The sequence below is a fragment of the Schistocerca piceifrons genome, chromosome 5, assembly GCF_021461385.2.
Source record: "Schistocerca piceifrons isolate TAMUIC-IGC-003096 chromosome 5, iqSchPice1.1, whole genome shotgun sequence".
Taxonomy (NCBI): Eukaryota; Metazoa; Arthropoda; class Insecta; order Orthoptera; family Acrididae; genus Schistocerca; species Schistocerca piceifrons.
This window is the reverse complement of record NC_060142.1, coordinates 115,236,036-115,252,986: the sequence shown is the minus strand read 5'-3', so window position 1 is coordinate 115,252,986 and position 16,951 is coordinate 115,236,036. Positions and strand designations below refer to the sequence as shown.

The following is a 16,951-nucleotide window of genomic DNA, read 5'->3' as shown; positions in this document are numbered from 1 at the left end:
GGATCATGATCGGTTATTTTGCAGCCCAGTAGCATACCTCATCTACTACTTTCTGTGTCTCATTTCCTAATCTAACTCCCAAAGCATCGCCTGATTTAATTCAACTACATTCCATTATCCATTATTTTGCTTTCGTTGATGTTCATCTTATATCTTACTTTTAAGACACTGTCCATTCCGTTCAGTTGCACTTCCAAGTACTTTGCTGTGTCTGACAAAATTACACAAAGATTTTATTTCTTCTTTGTAAACTGTAATTCCAACTCCCAATTTTTTTCTTTGGTTCCTTTACTGCTTACTCAGGGTACAGATTGAGTAAGACAGCCATGTCTCACTCCCTTCTCAAGCATGCTTTCCTTTTATGTCCCCCAACTGGTTTCTGTATGAGTTATAAATAGCCTTTCACTCCGTGTATTTTACCCCTGTGACCTTCAGAATTTCAAAGAGAGTATTCCAGTCAACATAGTCAAAAGCTTTCTATAAGTTTACAAGTGCTATGAACCTAAGTTTGCCTTTCCTTAACCTATCTTCTAAGATCAGTTGTGTGTACCTGCATTTCTCCAGAATCCAAAGTGATGTTCCCCAAGGTCATCATTCTACCAGTTTTTCCATTCTTCTTCTGTAAAGAATGAAAAGGTACTGTATTGAATTGGGGAAAATTTTTTGTCACAACTTGACTAAAAGAAGGGATTGGTTGGTAGGGCACACCTTAAGACCTCAAGGAGTTGTCAGTTTGGTAATGAGAGGAAAAGGGGGTGGGGGATAAATTATTGTAGCAGGAGACAGGCGGTGATTACATATTATAGCAGGAGGCAAGGGATTATTACAGTATGCAGGTTCAAATGAATGTGGGTTGCAGCAGTTATGCAGAAATGAAGGGACTTACACAGGATATATTAGTGTGAAACAATTACGTCGACCAGCTCCAGATTCGAGACCAAAACAGTAACAACTATTCTGTGTGTTATTCAGCTTTACAGCTAATGCTCCTTCATGCCATGTAGTTAATAGAACTTTTCAATCCATGAATCTAGATATTTACGTAATTTTAGAAAGAACAGGTAATGATTATCGTTTTTTGTTGTCTTATTTCATAATGTATGTTTGGCAGTATTTTATTGAATATCTTCACAGCAGTGTACCTATTGCTGTTCTAAACCGTAGACAAGAAGGCAAAATCCGCATGAAAATTATTTTTACGTCTTGTATTGTGACTGCATAAAGCATAGTTCATCAAAGTCGATTTTTGTTATGAGGATGAAAAAGCAGAAGAAAACAAATGTTAATGTACTCGAAAGTGATTGTGAGATTGCAAGATAATGAAAAAAAGATCCTGCAAGATGTTCAGTTATCTGTTTTATACAATATTCTGACTGCTGATTTATGATGAATAAAAAGTTTATCTACTCTAGGTGTATTGCTCCTGAAGATAATTCCATAGGGTAAAATGGAGTGGAAATGTACAAAAAAAGCTAGCACTCCTGCCTTTAGTTCAAAATAATGAGAGGCTATTATAAGAGCAAAACATTCAGAACTGAGCTGCTTGATTAGTTTAACTATTTGTGGCTTCATTTTCATTTTTTCTCTTAACTGGACTCCAAAGAATTTTAAACATGATGTTTCATGTATTGTATGACTATTAAAGTCTACAGCTGGTATGAGTAGGTCATTATTGATTATTGGATGGCATAATTATGAGTCTTTGTGAGATTAAAAATTAGACTGCTTGTTGTTAACTGCTTGTCCGCCTGCTCAGTTATTGTATGAGCTGTGTTGGCTGAGGTTGAGTTGGAGACGTTCATTTATATACTTGCCATCAGCAAGCATTGCAGTTTCTGAACCATGCTTTAAAGTTGTTGTAAGAAATAGGAGTCAGTCCGGTATCGATCATTGTCACTCCCCGTATGTAATATTTCCCGATTTCATGCCTGTGATAGTCTTTTAATGGAACTTACTGATTTCTGATATGAAAGTAAGACTGTCCAAGCAGGAGGTATGCCATTAATACCATAACAGTTTAATTTGCCAAGTGATCCACATGATCAGTGTCGGCGAGGTCACAGAATATACCAAGAGAATAATTTTTGGTCAGATGTTTGAGCAGAAATCATATGATGGATTTTCATCTGAATTTTCATAAGTGTTATATTGATCAGCTGCTGCTAACTATGTAAATGAAATGTCAAAAAGTTCGTCTCTTCAAGGCCTAGCTATTTTGTTTGCGAAAAGTTAAATTGGTGTAGCAATTGTGGAATTCTTTCTTTCATGTTGAGAAAATTAAACAAAAATCAAATTACTGTATAAACTGTAACTTCTATGCTTTCTATTGGTCTGTATACTGTTAATGATAATAGAATCCAATCAATATTTAATGTTTTTTGAGCAAAACCTGAAAATAAAAATTAAATTTGGAAAAAAGAGTCAAGTGAAATGATTTGTCTAAAAATAAGAAATAGAATGGATTAGGGAAGCTCTGATATGTTTCACTTGCTGTACACGATTTTGAACATCGTTCAAAAGCACATCAAGTGTTTCTCCTGATCTATTTTAGTTCTTACTTTTAGACAAAGCATTGTATTGTATTTTTTATTGGTCCTGTTGTCTACATAGCAGCTTATGCATAAGGCATTAGGCAAGTCAAGTTATAAATATACAGGCTGAAAGTCATTTCAAGGCATACATATTTAAGGTTACAATAATACACTTTACATGTAAGCATTTATATAACACATTTCATAAATTTAAATATTCTTCAATGGAGTAAAAGCAGTGATGCTGTAAATATCATCTCACAAAATATTTGAAACACTTTTTTTCCTTCAAAAAATATATGACTTTATTGAGAATCAGTTACAAAAGCCAAACTGAGGTGCTGTTAACAAGTTCTGCTCAGTTAAACGATTTGGGCCAGATTATCAAACATGTTTAAAAAGATTCAAAGATGATGTTTAGGTTTCTAATTAGACGTAGTTTTCTTATATCAGATTTTGTAGGCGGGTGCTTCTAGAGCCTATTTAAGTCTGTCAGGAAATATTTCCGAATTAATTAATTAATTAATTCATTCATTCATTAGCTTAAGTTTAAGCCTATGGAGTCAGCATAAGATTTTATTATTGGTGTTTTTAACTATCATAGTCACCTGAATTGCTCCTTTTTAGCAAGCTGATGAATTTTGTAGTCTCCTTAGAGGTTGTATTTTTTTAAATTAGTTTCTGCAAAAGTAAATCTATGCATTTCTATTTGGTTGTAGATTAGTGGCTGCAATGCACACTGCCACTGTGAGGAATTAAACACAGTTTGAAAGTGTCAGCATTTCTGCCAGAGCTTTTTTGTGGGAGTTCATTTTCATTGTATCTCTCTTTCTTTCATTCTTCTTGTGCATTAGTAATTTCTACCGTAAACCACGGAGCTGTGCACCTAAAGTAAATGAAGACAGGTCGATAGACACACAAACAAGCACAAACATACACACAAAATTCAAGCTTTCGCAACAAACTGTTGCCTCATCAGGAAAGAGGGAAGGAGAGGGGAAGACGAAAGGAAGTGGGTTTTAAGGGAGAGGGTAAGGAGTCATTCCAATCCCGGGAGCGGAAAGACTTACCCTCTCCCTTAAAACCCACTTCCTTTCGTCTTCCCCTCTCCTTCCCTCTTTCCTGATGAGGCAACAGTTTGTTGCGAAAGCTTGAATTTTGTGTGTATGTTTGTGTTTGTTTGTGTGTCTATCGACCTGCCAGCGCTTTTGTTCGGTAAGTCACCTCATCTTTGTTTTTTTTATATATAATTTTTCCCACGTGGAATGTTTCCTTCCATTATATTAAAGTAAATGAAGTATTTATTCAGCACAAGTGAGCAGTAGAAAGTCCTATATTATATAAACTAGGTGACTGCACGCTTTGCTGAGTCCTCCATAAGGATCTTGGAATTCTCATACCCACACTCTCTTCTCTGTGCACATTTACTCCTCATTTCATTGTGTTGTTGTAGTAAAATTCAATTTCAAGTGAACGATGATTTGCACAATCACTATACAAGACACAAAAATAATTTTCATGTAGACTTTGCTTCTTTATTTATGCTTTGATATGGAGACATGAACTCTGATGCAAAGTTATTCAACAAGCTGTCATCTTCTATATAGCAAGAAACTGGGAATACCCACCAATTAAAAAAAATTGAAACATTTACTCATTAGTAACTTGTTTCTACAAAATTTACCATTTATCCGTACTCAAGAACTGAACATTTCTGTTCACTATATGGCAAGTAACACTGTTCATTATAAAGCTACACAACACATAGGAGGGTATTTCAAATAAACCTAAACTGAATTGAAGTGCAAAAGATGTAGGTAATTATATTCGTTGGAAACTACCATTCTAATCAAGTAAATGCAGAGCTATTCAGAAAGTAAGTTCTGATCAGTCACGAAATGGAAATCACTGTGAAAATCAGAACTGTTTTATGTGCAATAGGTAGCTTCACTTTTCAGCTACTTCTCTACATAATCACCACTCCAACTTAGACATTTGTCATAGTGTTATACCAACTTTCCATAACCCTTATCATAGAAGAGAGCCACTAGTGCTTTCCACCACTTCTCTGTGCTGGTCTGTAGCTTGTTAAAATGTAGTCTTCATAGCCAGTGGTTCATGTGAACAGAGGGGAAACTCAGGACAAGACAATTATGGGCTGTGTTGTGGGTGATCAAACACTTCTCTCGGAAATGCTGCAGGAGCATCGCCCATGCAGATTGTGGCCGCAAATTGTCACAAAGAACAAAATGCATGACAGTTAGGAGTGGACTGCACAGCATGAGGCGAAATCTCTCACCAGGCCCTCATACGTGGTGGGAGACAGTTTTTTCTGGGCATCTTTCGACACTCACTGTGCGCTCAGAATTGAAAAGAGTGATGTGCTGCAATCAACAGGCATACTAGAGAAACTACCCAGTACATTCATGCAAAATTTTATCGTATTTCTGCACTGGTTTCCATTTCGCGACCGATCATAACTTACTTACCAAGTAGCCCTTGTATTAAGCTACCAGTACAAGTTAGACAGCAACTGTTTCATATAACTGGGGAAGCAGCAATCACCCGCCCCCAGCCCCTTCCACCCTCCACTCTCCCTAGAGGAGAACCTCTCCTTCTGACTTAGTAGTTTATATTAAGCTAGCATAAGTGCCATTAATGGTAAGTAATATGGTGGTAAGTTGTTGTTAATACAGCTAACATACCAAGATTTCTTGATTTTCTTATTTTTGGTAATGTGTACCTGTCACTTGTTTCACACCACTAGCAGTTGTTCTTGGTATGATCTACAAAACATGTATGAATTAAATGAAAAACACACACACACACACACACACACACACACACACACACACACACACACACACATTCTTGCTTCGCTATATATATTATACAAAATAGGTTAAAATATGGCTTTGAATGCAAATGTTTTTGCTAATTATTTCGAGTTTTATGTAACTAGCACAGTATACTGATTTCCTAGAAGCTACATCATATGTTTTGGTTGTAATCTGTTTGCTTACATATACACTCCATAAAAGGCTTCAGCTGTAAGCCCATTGCAGCTAAAGTGAATTTCATTTATATATTGCATGAATTTCATTAACAAAATCAAATGTTGCGTAAATGATGTTCGCAGTTGTCAGTGGTCATTGTGATTCTATGTTCTTCTTTTGTAGGACATCCCCTTGATGATCAAACTTGGCTCCTTTTATTGAGGTGTTGTGGGAGCTTGCTGCCGGATGAAGTTCCTTCAGCACGAGTGAAACTTGCTGACAGGGTGTGGAAATTAGTGAAACACTCAGGTAATGTGTGTGCAGAGTGCTTTGTATAACTGAACTGAGGAGTTTACACAAATAGAAGGGTTAGATGAGATGAAGAAATGAATTTATCGGGTAAAAGGGACCACTGCAGAGATATATAATCATATCACATTGTTATTGAATTCAAGATATAAGATTTAAAGAAGTACTCACGCTCCAGTCATCCATAGTGTTGAGAAAATGTAGCTGCATGCATGTGCTCAGAAGAAAAACTATCTTGAAGTGTAACTTTTCTGACCCAGTTCTTGTTTATGTGGTTATATATTGCTCAACATTTCTGCTGTATAGGGAGCAATTATCTTCTCTCGTTATTTTTTTTCCAGTAAACTAAAAAAAGACACTTTTTAGTCACAAGTGATAAATAAACCCAATTGCAAAGTACTTAGCTGAGGAGGCTACCAAATAAAATTTCCAATATTGTCCTTAGGGTGCTTACAATGGGTAGGTGATTTCTGCTCTTTTTCCTTGTACACTTTCACCAGTGTTAGTTTCCACTTCTAATTGTGCTATGGTACACACTGTATATAAATATTGCTCTTCGGCATCCTTGCAACCCTCTCAGCTTGGTGCCCCAAGTGCTGGCTTGTCACTTGCGCCTTAAACTGGCACTACCTAGAGCTGTAGCAGATTTCTTCTTATGACCTGGTGCAGTTACGATTCCTTTAGTGAGCACATGTGTGGTGAGTGCAGCATCCTGAGCCATGCTCAGTTTGAGAACATTATTCCACACAAGTGACTTATTGTTTTGCATTCTGCTCTTTTTCCTTGTACACTTTCACCAGTGTTAGTTTCCACTTCTAATTGTGCTATGGTACACACTGTATATAAATATTGCTCTTCGGCATCCTTGCAAGCCTCTCAGCTGGGCACTTGAATGGCTGCTACTAATTGTGATGTGTTCTGTATAGAAATCCTATATATTGGGCACCTCTGGCAACCCTCTCAGCTTGGTGCCCCAAGTGCTGGCTTGTCACTTGCGCCTTAAACTGGCACTACCTAGAGCTGTAGCAGATTTCTTCTTATGACCTGGTGCAGTTACGATCCCTCATCTCCTCTCTGACTATACTTCACCTCTTAGCTCATAAACCTTGGTGGCTTCTTTGATGTGGACTGAGCTTCCTTGAAGATTCCAATTTTGGTCACCCCCCCTTATGTCCTTTCTTGGCTAACAGAGTATTACCCCATTAATAACTTTGACCTTCCACTCTTCAAAATTTTCTCAGTAGTGCAGATTGTATGGGGTAGTTCACCCGATGTGACATGCATCCCATCAGGTGTACAGTTCCACCTTATTAACACATTTTTATTAGATTGCTTTCTTGTCTGTCTGTTAGCTACAAATTTCCCGATGAAATAGAGACTTGAAATATTAGACACGGCCCTGAATTCGATGACAGTGCAATATTAACTCACTTTCTTGTCATTCTGTTCAGTAGGGATTGGGTGGGGGTGAGAAGGATTGGTAATGCCCTGCAGGACTGATGTGTTGTGTGGGTGGTATCGGAATGCATTCTGGGTGGTACGCGAGCGGATGGGTGCAGCAGAGCTGAGAGAAGTGGGGTGGGGTGGGGGTGGGGGTGGGGGGTAGGAGATTTGGGCAATATATGTGACACACGCATGTGCGGATGAAGCCATGGGTAAAAAGCTAATGTATATGTAGTTGTTTGTATGACAAAAATGTAATCTCATGAAAATGTTTAAAATACATTGAGAAATTTCACACTCATGTGACTAAAAAGCAGAAAATAATTATTTCAATAAAAATAAATTTTTAATAAAACTTGTTTGTAAATTGGACTTTCGTTTGATGCAGCTCTCCTTACTACTCTATCCTATGCAAGCCTCATCATCTCCAAATAACTACTGCGACCTACATCCTTCTGAATCTGCTTAGTGTATTCATCTCTTGGTCTCCCTCTACGACTTTTAATTTCCACACTTCCCACCAGTACTAAGTTGGTGATCCCCTGATGACTTACAATGTGTCCTACCAACGGATCCCTTCTTCTAGTCAAGTTGTGCCACAAATTCCTCTTCTCCCAAGTTCTAATCAGTACCTCCTCATTAGTTACGTGATCTACCGATTAATCTTCAGCATTCTTCTGTAGCCCCACATTTTGAAAACTTCTATTGTCTTCTTGTCTAAACTATTTATTGTCCAAGTTTCACTTCCATATATGGGTACACTCCAGGCAAATGCTTCCAGAAAGGACTGCCTTACACTGAAATCTATATTCGATGTTAACAAATTTCTCTTCTTCAGAAACACTTTCCTTGCCATTGCCAGTCTACATTTTATATCTTTTCTACTTCGACCATGATCGGTTATTTTGCTCCCCAAGTATCAAAACTCATCTACTACTTTAAGTGTCTCATTTCCTAATTTAATTCCCTCAGCATCACCTGATTTAATTCGACTACATTCCATTATCCTCATTTTGCTTTTGTTGATGTTTGTCTTATATCCTCCTTTCAAGACACTGTCCATTCGGTTCAACTGCTCTTCCAGGTCCTTTGCTGTCTTTGACAGAATTACAATGTCATCGGCAAACCTAAAAGTTTTTATTTCTTCTCCATGGATTTTAAATGCTTTTCCAAATTTTTCTTTTGTATCCTTTACTGCTTGCTCAGTATACAGATTAAATAACATTGGGGATAGGCTCACTCCCTTCCGAACTGCTGCTTCCCTTTTATGCCTCTGGTCTCTTAAAGCTGCTGTCTGGTATCTTCACAAATTGTCAAGACCCTTTTTCTCCCTGTGTTTGATTCCTGCCACCTTCAAAATTTGAAAGATAGTATTCCAGTCAACATTGTCAGAAGCTTTCTCTAAGCCTACAAATGCTAGAAACATAGGTTTGCCTTTCCTTAATCTGTCTTCTAAGATAAGTCATAGGGTCAGTATTGCCTCACATGTTCTAACATTTCTATGGAATCCAAACTCATTTTTTCCAATGTTGGCTTCTACTAGTTTTTCCAATTGTCTGTAAAGAATTCGTATTAGTATTTTACAGCCACGGCTTATTAAGCTGATAGTTGGGTAACTTTCACACCTGTCAACACCTGCTTTCTTTGGGATTGGAATTATTACATTCTTCTTGAAGCCTGAGGGTATTTCGCCTGTCTCATACAGGCGGAAGAGTTTTGCCATGGCTCGTTCTCCCAAGGCTCTCAGTAGTTTTAATGGAGTGTTGTCTACTCCCAGGGTCTTCTTTCAACTTAGACCGGTGACCGTCGCAGTCTGATCCCTTTAATCCCACAAACCATCTCCTTTCAACTTAAGTCTTTCAGTGCTCTATCAAATTCTTCACTCAGTAACATATCTGCCATTTCATCTTCAACTATGTTCTCTTCCATTTCCATAATATTTCCCTCAAGTACATCGCCCTTGTATAGACCTTCATATACTCCTTCTATCTTTCTGCTTTCCCTTTTTTGCTTAGAACTGGTTTTCTGTCTGAGCTCTTGATATTAATACATGTGGTTCTCTTGTCACCAAAGGTCACTTTAATTTTCCTGTAGGCATTACCTATCTTACCCCTAGTGATTTATGCCTCTACATTCTTACATTTGTCCTCTATCCATCACTGCTTAGCCATTTTGCACTTCCTGTCGATTTCATTTTAGTGATTGTTTTCTTTTTCGCCTGCTTCATTTACTGCAGTTTTATATTTTCTCCTTCCATATTTAAATTCAGTATCTCTTCTGTTACCCAAGGATTTCTACTAGCCCTCGTCTTTTTACCGACTTGATCCTGTGCTGCCTTCACTATTTCATCTCTCAAAGCTACCCATTCTTCTTCTACTGTATTTCTTTCCCCCATTCTTGTCAGTGTTTCCCTAATGCTCTCCGAAACTCTCTACAACCTTTGGTTCCTTCAGTTTATCTAGGTCCCATTTCCTTAAATTTCCACCTTTTTGCAGTTTCTTCAGTTTAAATCTACAACTCATAACCAATAAATTGTGGTCACAGTCCACATCTGCTCCTACAAATGTCTTACAGTTTAAAACTAAGCCTCTTCCATGTATACAGCCTTCTTTCATGATTCTTAAACAAAGTGTTGGCTATGATTAAGTTGTGCTCTATGCAAAATTCAACCAGGTAGCTTCCTCTTTCATTTCTTACCCCCATTCCATATTCTCCTACTACTTTTCCTTCTCTTCCTCTTCCTACTATCGAATTCCAGTCCCCCACAACTATAAATTTTTGTCTCCCTTTACTATCTGAATAATTTCTTTTATCGCATCTTACATTTCTTCAATCTCTTCATCATCTGCAGAGGTAGCTGTCATATAAACTTGTACTACTGTGACTACTGTGATAGGAGTGGGCTTCGTGTCTATCTTTGCTACAATAATGCATTCACTATGCTGTTTGTAGTAGCTTACCCGAGCTCCTATTTTTTTTGTTCATTATTAAACTTGCTCCTTCATTTGATTTTGTATTTATAACCCTGTATTCACATGACCAGAAGTCTTATTCCTCCTGCCACCAAACTTCACTAATTCTCACTATATCTAACTCCAACCTACCCGTTTCCCTTTTTAAATTTTCTAACCTTCCTGCCCAATCTGACATTCCACACTCCGATCCATAGAATGCCAGTTTTCTTTTTCTTGATAACGATGTCCTCTTGAGTAGTCCCACCCAGAGATCCGAATGGGAGACTATTTTACCTCTGGAATATTTTACCCGAGAGGACACCATCATCATTTAACCAGTGAAGCTGCATGCCCTCAGGAAAAATTACAGCTGTAGTTTCCTCTTGCATTCAGCTGTTCACAGTACCAGCACATCAGGGCCGTTTCGGTTGATGTTACAAGGTCAGATCAGTGAGTCATCCAAACCGTCACCTCTGCAACTACTGGAAAGGCTGCAGCCCCTCTTCAGGAACCATACTTTTGTCCAGCCTCTCAATAGATACCCCTCCATTGTGGTTACACCTACGGTATGGCTATCTGTATCGCTGACGCATATCTACATGCAATAGACAATTTAAACCATAACAGATTGCGGACAAAAATCGTACAGGCATACAATCTCTTAGATACATTAAAACCACCATTTATTTCTTTAATCATTGAAGCCATGCTGGGAGCCAGACAGACAAAGCCCTGTGGCACTTACAAGAGAGGGAGGGGGGTGGGGGGGGGGGGGGGGGAGGGGGGGAAACCGACACCGAAACGTATACTTAGACAGCTTATCATCTCAAAACAACAACAAAATTTCTGGTGGACATTAACAATGACCTGTTTATGAGTGAAAGAGCTGTTCTATCTGTAGTTTCCATTGTTTGATTTTACCGAGTGACTTTCTTCCATCCTACAACCATCTGATGTTTTCCTTTGTTTCTCCTCTCAGTGCTCATGCTTCCTCTCCTTTTTTGTGTTTGATTCACCACCTACCAAACTGCAAATACTTCCGACCCATGGCGTATGAATGATTGTCCGTGCACAACACAGACTTTGTGGTTCTGTGAATTGTTGATGCAGCATCTGATGCCCCAGATTCATTCCTCCAATAGTTACAATTATATTTACTTCTGTTGATCCCACTTCATCCCTCAACCTGACATACTTTAGCTTTTCTTTCCACACCTGCCTATGTCACACGCACTTTTGATCCTTGACCTAGCCCATCTCTTCTCCCTCTCTCTTGGCTTATCACAACATGCACACACTCCTATACCTCATCATTCCTTTTACATGCTTATTTTTGCATATCTGTACGTGTTTCTGCATGTCTTTGTGTATTTTTTACACATTTTTGTGTGTCTTTTTGTGTATCCAGCTCCTCTCACAACCATCAACACCAGTTTTGCCCATTTCTGCATCCCATTTCCTTTACACCTTTCCTGCCACAATGGACCTCTTTCTCCATCCTTCTGCACCAGTTCAGAAAGTATCCCTGTCCCTGGCTAAAACCCAGTCCCACATCCTGTTTCCCAAATGCTGCCTAAAGCATGTAACTCCCCAAAGGCCGTAATTGTAAAGATTCCTTTTTCTGCATCCCACCCCTCCTTTCAGAGTGACCTACACCTTTTCAGATTCTGCCAATCCCTGGCCCTCACAAACCTGGTACTTCATGAACACTTCTCCATGCACAGCCATCCCAGAACCACCTCCACTCTCTCCGCAAGAGACTACTACTCTTCAGTACCTTCTCCATACATCACATCTCTGAAATTGGATTCCTTGCTCTCCAGCATCTGGAGGAGCATTCCAGAAACCATCTCAGTAAGTTATCCAATCTGCTGACATCCTACTGCCGCCTTTGGGCACCACTATCCAACCCCTATCGTACCCACAGTGTTCCTCCTCATCCGCCCTTCATAGCAGCTAAACCCTGCCCAGCTGGCCTTTTCAGCTTGCCACATCTTCAAAACTTCCTACCAACTCTCCACCAAATCGAGAACCAAAACAATTCCCGTGACACTGTTGTTAACCTTTCCATCAAAATCCTCAGCTCCACAGAAGTTTGTTCTATCCAAAGACCTCACCTTCAGTCTTACACCCAAATTTAACTATTCTGGACTTGTCAGAGGCGTACTCTCCTTCTTGTGGTCCCTACAATGGAAACACTTCTTTGCTGCCTATCCCTCCAACCAAAACTGCCCTAATTCCAACATTCAACCCTGCCTCTTCCAGTTCATACTGTCATGCAACCATGATCTCCCCCCCCCCCCCCCCCAACCTAACCATTCAATGGTCACCTTCCAGGAATTCCTTACCTCTAACTTAATCTCACCATCTTTCTTCAGCTCCCTTCCTCGGAGCATCAACCTTTCATTAGAAGAAGGAAAAGCCATACACAACTTCAAAACAAATCCTGACCTAATCATCCTACTTGCAGACAAAGGTTCCACCACTGTTGTTATAAATCACAGTGACTACCTGGCAGAAGGCCTCTGCCAGTTACCTGACTCCACCTATAAATTCTGCCGGAGTGATCCCATCCCAAAAGTCCAACACAACCTCCAGTCCCTGCTTAAAGCTTTAGGTCCATTCCGGAACATTTCCCCTTGAATCTATTTCTCTCATCGTCCCTATGACATCCCCACACCCACCTTCTACGTGCTTCCCAAAATCCACAAACCCAACAATCGTGGACGCCCCATTGTGGCTGGTTGTTGTGCTCCCACTGAAAGAATTTCAGCCCTCATTGACCAACACCTCCAACTAATCATGCCTAAGCCAGCCTCCCATGTCAAAGACACCAACCACTTCCTTCACCAACTCTCCACCATCCCTACCCCATTATCTCCTTGATCCCAACTCATCACTGTTGATGTCACCTCCCTATATACTAACATCTCTCATGCCCATGGCCTTACCTCTATTGAACACTATTTTTCCCAATGTCCTTCAGACTCCAGAACCACTACCTCATTCCTCATACACTTTACTAACTTTATCCTAATCCACAACTGCGTCTTATTTGAAGGGAAGGTATATAAACAAATTCACGACACAGCCATGGGCACCCGCATGCACCCTGCTATGCCAACCTTTTTATGGGCCATCTAGAGGAGACTTTTCTAGCCTCCCAAAACACCAAACCCCTAGTGTGGTACAGGTTCATTAATGAGATCTTCATGATCTGGACTCAGGGCCAAGACGCCCTATCTTTGTTCCTTCACAACCTGAACACCTTCTCTACCGCGCACTTCACATGCTGGGCCCCAGTCCAGTGTGTCCCATTCCTAGATGTTGACCACCTCCTTACTGATGACTCTGTCTTCACATCTGTCCACATTAAATCCACCAACCACCAACAGTACAAGCGTTTTGACAGCTGTCATCCCTTTCACACCAGCCTGGCTACCCAAGGACGGTGTATCTGCAGTGAGAACAACTCCCTTGCTTAGCACACTGGACTCACATTCGGGAGGACGACGGTTCAATCCTGCATCCGGCTATCCTGATTTAGGTTTTCCGTGATTTCCATAAATCGCTCCAGGCAAATGCAGGGATGGTTCCTCTGAAAGGGCATGGCCGACTTCCTTCCCTGCCCTTCTCTAATATGATGCGACCCTCGCTGTTTGGTCTCTTCCCCCAAAACCAACCAACGAACTCCCTTGCTCAGTATGCTGAGAGTCTCACCAAGGCCTTCACATACAGACACTATTCCCCAGACATGGTCCGGAAACAGATCTCCCATGCCATTTCCCCTCACACCCCAATCCTCCCATCTCCCCCAAGAACCAACTGCAAGGGAGTGTACCCTTCATCACCCAGTCCCACCCTGAACTGGAACTATTGAACCAAATCCTTTGCCAGGGCTTTGATTACCCATCATCATGCCCTGAAATGAGGGACATCCTACCCCTTCTAAAGTGGTGTTGCGTCATCCACCCAACCTCCACAGCATCCTAGTTCACCCCTATGCCACTCCCAATCCCAACCCCTTGCCACAAGAATCTTATCCCTATAGAATACCCAGGTGCAAAATTTGCCCAGTCCACCCACCCAGCATCTTTTATTCCAGTCCTGTCACAGGTTTATCCTACCCCATCAGGGACCAGGCCACCTGTGAAAGCAGCCATGTCATTTACCAGCTCAGCTGCAATCATTGCACAGATTTTTATATTGGAATGACTACCAACCAGCTGTCCATCAGGATGAATGGCCACCACCAAACTGTGGCCAAGAGCAAACTTGACTACCATGTGGCACAAATGCAGCTGAATGTAACACACTTGATTTTAATGGCTGCCTCACTATCTGAGCCACCTGAATCCTTCCCTCCACCACCAGCTTTTCTGAACTACACTGATGGGAGTTATCCATACAACACATTCTCTGCCCCCATAATTATTCGGACCTCAACCATGGTAACATACTGTACCCACACCTCCTCTGTCCTATCATCTCCTCCCCATTCTCATCTCCCACCCTATTTATTGGGAGATTGGCAGCCCTCTACAAATGCATCCACCTGTCTTTCCCTGTTCCTCTCCTTTTTTTTTTCCCAGCTGCCCCACAGCATACTGACGTTGCGCCTGATGTCGTTCTAGTCCCTGCACACTTCACCAGACAGTGTTCGTCTCTCACTCTCCACCCATACACTACTATCCCTTCCCCTCCCCCACTCCCTCCAGATTGCTATTTGCATTCCAAGTGATAGTTGCATTCTGGCCCGAGATGCTGGAGTTGGCGGTCATATTTGCATAAGGGTGCTTACTTGTGTGTATGAATAGTATGTGTCTCTCTTTTACTGATGAAGACTGTGGCGCTTCATGTAAGTGTCTTTTTAATTGTGCCTGTCAGCAACTTAATTGTCTTCTGTACAGTGAGTAGGAATCTGTCTTTTCCTACATTGTTGATATTCCTACCTGGAGTTTACATTGTTTGTAAGAGCACAAATAATCGCTTGTGAAAAACTTAATGATTGCTGATAGTAAGGGGCTGCATAGTAATTGGAACAGTTCCATGTGCCTATTGTACTGGTGGAATGTCTCTACCTGCTATCTACCAAAAATCACAGGCAAGGGAACATAAAATACCACTTACTCTGTTAGGCAAAGTGCATGTGTAGTGGAATAAATACCCAGCATCATGGTGTTAGTGCAGTGTTAATACCATAGCTCCACGTATGTGTACCACAGAATGACATGCGCCTTATGTGCTGGTGCACAATGTCTCTTACGTTGTCTGACTTGAGGTTGCTGCCAGGCAGGGAATTTACCTCGGGTGGTACGCCTGTCAAAGAATAACACAACTGGTCCAAGGCCAGCTCAGTGAGGACAGAAACCTTGTGTTGAGCAGATGGGCAAAAGTGGGCGTGCTCTCAATATTCAGTAAGCACAGGGACTGCAAAAGCATGACAATCCTTTTGGCTCTGAGAGTTTCCAGCAAGACATATTAGAGAAGTTACCACAGCTATAACTGGCTTGTGGTGGTCAATAATTCACAGTGACATTGCTCTCTGATCCTTCAGTGTCACCTCTCTTATAATTCTGAAGCAGAATTTGCCAAGCATTAGGCTGCTCACCCACTAATAGGGAATGTGATACAGGCTAGTTTTATCCTACTGTTGATTGTGATGTTAGGGACTGCAAGTTTGAATATTTGATTCACACACTTGGCTGAGTGGCTGGTGGTGCAAACCTACCATTTGTGGGGTTAAGTCTGAATACTTCAAAGTCCGAATCCCTTCAAGCACATGCTATCAATATCACTAGAGAGTCCTGAAGAATAAAAGGCTCTAAAGTATATGATTTTATTAGGTGCTGTCTATAGACAGCAACCAAGTGAGATATTGCGTACAGTAGAGCAGTTGTCATACTGTATCGGTTGGGGAAGCAAGAACAGTTAACTTCCTGTGCCACCCATCAGTATTTAAGTTTTTTGTAATCATCCAGAATCACTATGAATGAAATCTGTTTCAGAAAGTGGTGACTGAGCAAGGTGTTGCTGCATAATACACTGGGCTTTCATTCAAGAGGTGTGGAATTCAAATTCCCTTCAGCTAACAAGATTTAGGTTTTCCATCATTTCCGTAAATTGATAAAGGATTATACTGTGGTGTTTTTACTGAAAAGTTCGCTGATTGCTTCTGCATCCAGTTTTTGTCCCTAATGACCTAATCGTTGATGGTATGTTAAACCCTTATTTTCTGTACTGTATTATGGAAAACAATGGCTGGCAACTTTCCCATTCTGTGCGTAACTGAGCCCTTGATGTACATTTCTGTAGGCTTCTTACTGTTCAAATCATTTCTGTATCATTAAAATTTATCTCATTAACGTGTCTTACAGTAGTCCATTGTCTTTCTGTTTGATGCATTTCTTTGTTAATATGTTAAAAAACTTGACTACCTTCTGGTAATGCCCCCAGAGCCTCTACAAAATGCATATAGAAATGAACTACATAAACACTATTGTTACGAAGTTGGAACTTAACCTTAGAAAGGTATAAAGCACACAATCAGAATCTGAACATTAACCCCCACCAGCAGACACAGTAAACAGTAAATTTAATAACTAACAATCAGCCTTGCCTGCCTGGAGTTGGAAGTTGATCCTTTGTGAAACAAAGGCAAAAGAGACGAGAGTGAGTGTTAAGAATGGTTGGTAGGGATAACAAATATTATCTTGTG

At 40.5% G+C, this 16,951-nt stretch overlaps 1 protein-coding gene across 2 annotated transcripts in view; it reads left to right on the top strand.

Annotated features, from left to right (window-relative positions):
- LOC124798044 (leucine-rich PPR motif-containing protein, mitochondrial-like) overlaps positions 1-16,951 on the top strand; it is a 175,122-nt gene that overhangs the window by 26,442 nt on the left and 131,729 nt on the right. For both annotated transcript variants that reach the window (XM_047261265.1, XM_047261264.1), the window contains exon 3: positions 5,711-5,836. In XM_047261265.1, the coding sequence (XP_047117221.1) occupies positions 5,711-5,836 (126 nt within the window). The remainder of the gene's footprint in view (positions 1-5,710; positions 5,837-16,951) is intronic.